The following is a 1743-nucleotide window of genomic DNA, read 5'->3' on the forward strand; positions in this document are numbered from 1 at the left end:
TCTCTCTCTCCCCACTCTCCAGCCTCTTTCTCTGTTTTTCCCCTCCCTCTCCATCTCTCTCCCAGAGCTTGTCTTTCTCTTTCTTCTACACACACCTTTAGACTGAGTAGACCACATGCCTGACTTAACAGAACCAGGCATTGGTTCCATATAGAAGGAGCTGGAGAACCCAGCGGACACCTCAGTCTCTCTTTTAGGCTGATATGAAGGGCCCGGTAGCTTTTTAAACTCATCTCCTCGCTGCTTTCCACGCTATGACTGCTAAGACTATGGTTGAAACCCATTAGGTGACGTTTTAAAAATAAAAGTCAGAAATGTTATTTTACCTAAAGAAAGAAGGACAGAATGTCACTTTCTAAGGGTTTACATTTCAAGGGTAGATACTGCAACCTGGAGAACTCCAGAGAATCTTAAGGCCCCGCGTACCCTCTGGGAGCTACTGCTGCAGACAGTCTGCCCCTGGGTCTTTTCTGATCCGAGGCCCTGAGAACGCTTCCCTGCCGCCAGGCCACTGCAGGTTCACAGGACAGGGACAGCCCATTGAAAGCAACTTTTAAACCTGGATGCCGAACCTTCGTTTTCTCCTTGATATTATGGAAATAAAATAGAAAGCATGAAAGGATAAAAGAGGGAGAGTGGAAGGGAAGGATGGAGAGAAAGAGAAGGAAACTTTGAGACTGAAACCTAAAGTAACGGATGCGGTAGATGTTATGTTGTCAAAGCTTCCTTTTATCAGTTTTGTTCACGGATGCTGGGTTACAAGAGAACAACGGGGCTCTGAGAAGCACTAGGGACCTCGATATTTTCCAACACGTAGCACAGTACCAGGAACAACGGAAGGAATGGAGGGAGGGAGGGAGGGAGGGAAAGAGGGAGGGAGAGAGAGAGGGAGGGGAAAAAAGAAGGGTGACATTGGAACCAGGACTTAGATACAAGAAACAAGCCATAACAAAAGCTATTACTACAGTTCATTGTGGTTTTCAACTGTAAGTTACTCCATGTTAGGTTCATATTCGACAATCCAGCCCAGCGAGATACACGTTTTTATTCCATCTCAGTTCTAATACTTAACAGACTGAATGATTTGGAAAGCAAAAGTTACTGGCCTGTATGTTAAAATGGAGGTAGGGTGGCTTTGAGGTTATCTTCTCGTGGTGGAGCTTGAATTCACAAGAGATCCTCGATGAGGTCCTACCTGACCCCACCTGGATGCCCCCGTCACTCAGGAGAGATCAGGGTCTTTCACATTCAGGTCCTGCAAAAATAAGCATCCCCCACAGCACAGCAGTGCCAGCCTCCATGTCAGAAACTGAGATCCCAGTGACTGGCTCACGTCTCATTATCTCGATGGAACAGCCCAGGCTTGGGAAAGACCCCCACTGCTGATTTACTCAGGGCCATGCTGACACGGGGTTTGTGGCTTTGCAACATGGGTTTTGAATTCTAACGTGGTGTTTGCTTTTACCGTGTTTTTTTCCTGTTAGGTGTTTTTGGTCATATAAATAATCCTGTCAGCTGCGTAAAGAGCGGTGGGGTATGCCTCCCGATATATTGCCCTAATGGCTTTAAACAACTCGGCACCTGTGGTCTCCCTGGAACAAAGTGCTGCAAGAAGAATTGAGGAGGCCGAGAAGCTTCTGTGGCTGATGTGGATTCAGAAGGGGCTCCCTCAGCAGAGACGTGTGACATGTAAACCAAATTAAACAAATGTTCAAAGACACAGAATCTGGATGCTAGTAATTG

The 1743-nt window shown here is 46.6% G+C and overlaps 1 protein-coding gene across 1 annotated transcript; it reads left to right on the forward strand.

Annotated features, from left to right (window-relative positions):
- Positions 1 to 1473: 1473 nt before the first annotated feature.
- LOC116548426 (beta-defensin 4A-like) lies at positions 1474 to 1720 on the forward strand (the record flags this gene model as incomplete). Its single annotated transcript, XM_032273889.1, has 1 exon — positions 1474 to 1720. A coding segment is annotated over one exon (148 nt), but the record flags the coding sequence as incomplete, so codon positions are not given.
- Positions 1721 to 1743: the final 23 nt, after the last annotated feature.

The sequence above is a fragment of the Sapajus apella genome, unplaced genomic scaffold (genome assembly GCF_009761245.1).
Source record: "Sapajus apella isolate SASKATOON/1434 unplaced genomic scaffold, GSC_monkey_1.0 scaffold11937, whole genome shotgun sequence".
NCBI classification, from domain to species: domain Eukaryota; kingdom Metazoa; phylum Chordata; class Mammalia; order Primates; family Cebidae; genus Sapajus; species Sapajus apella.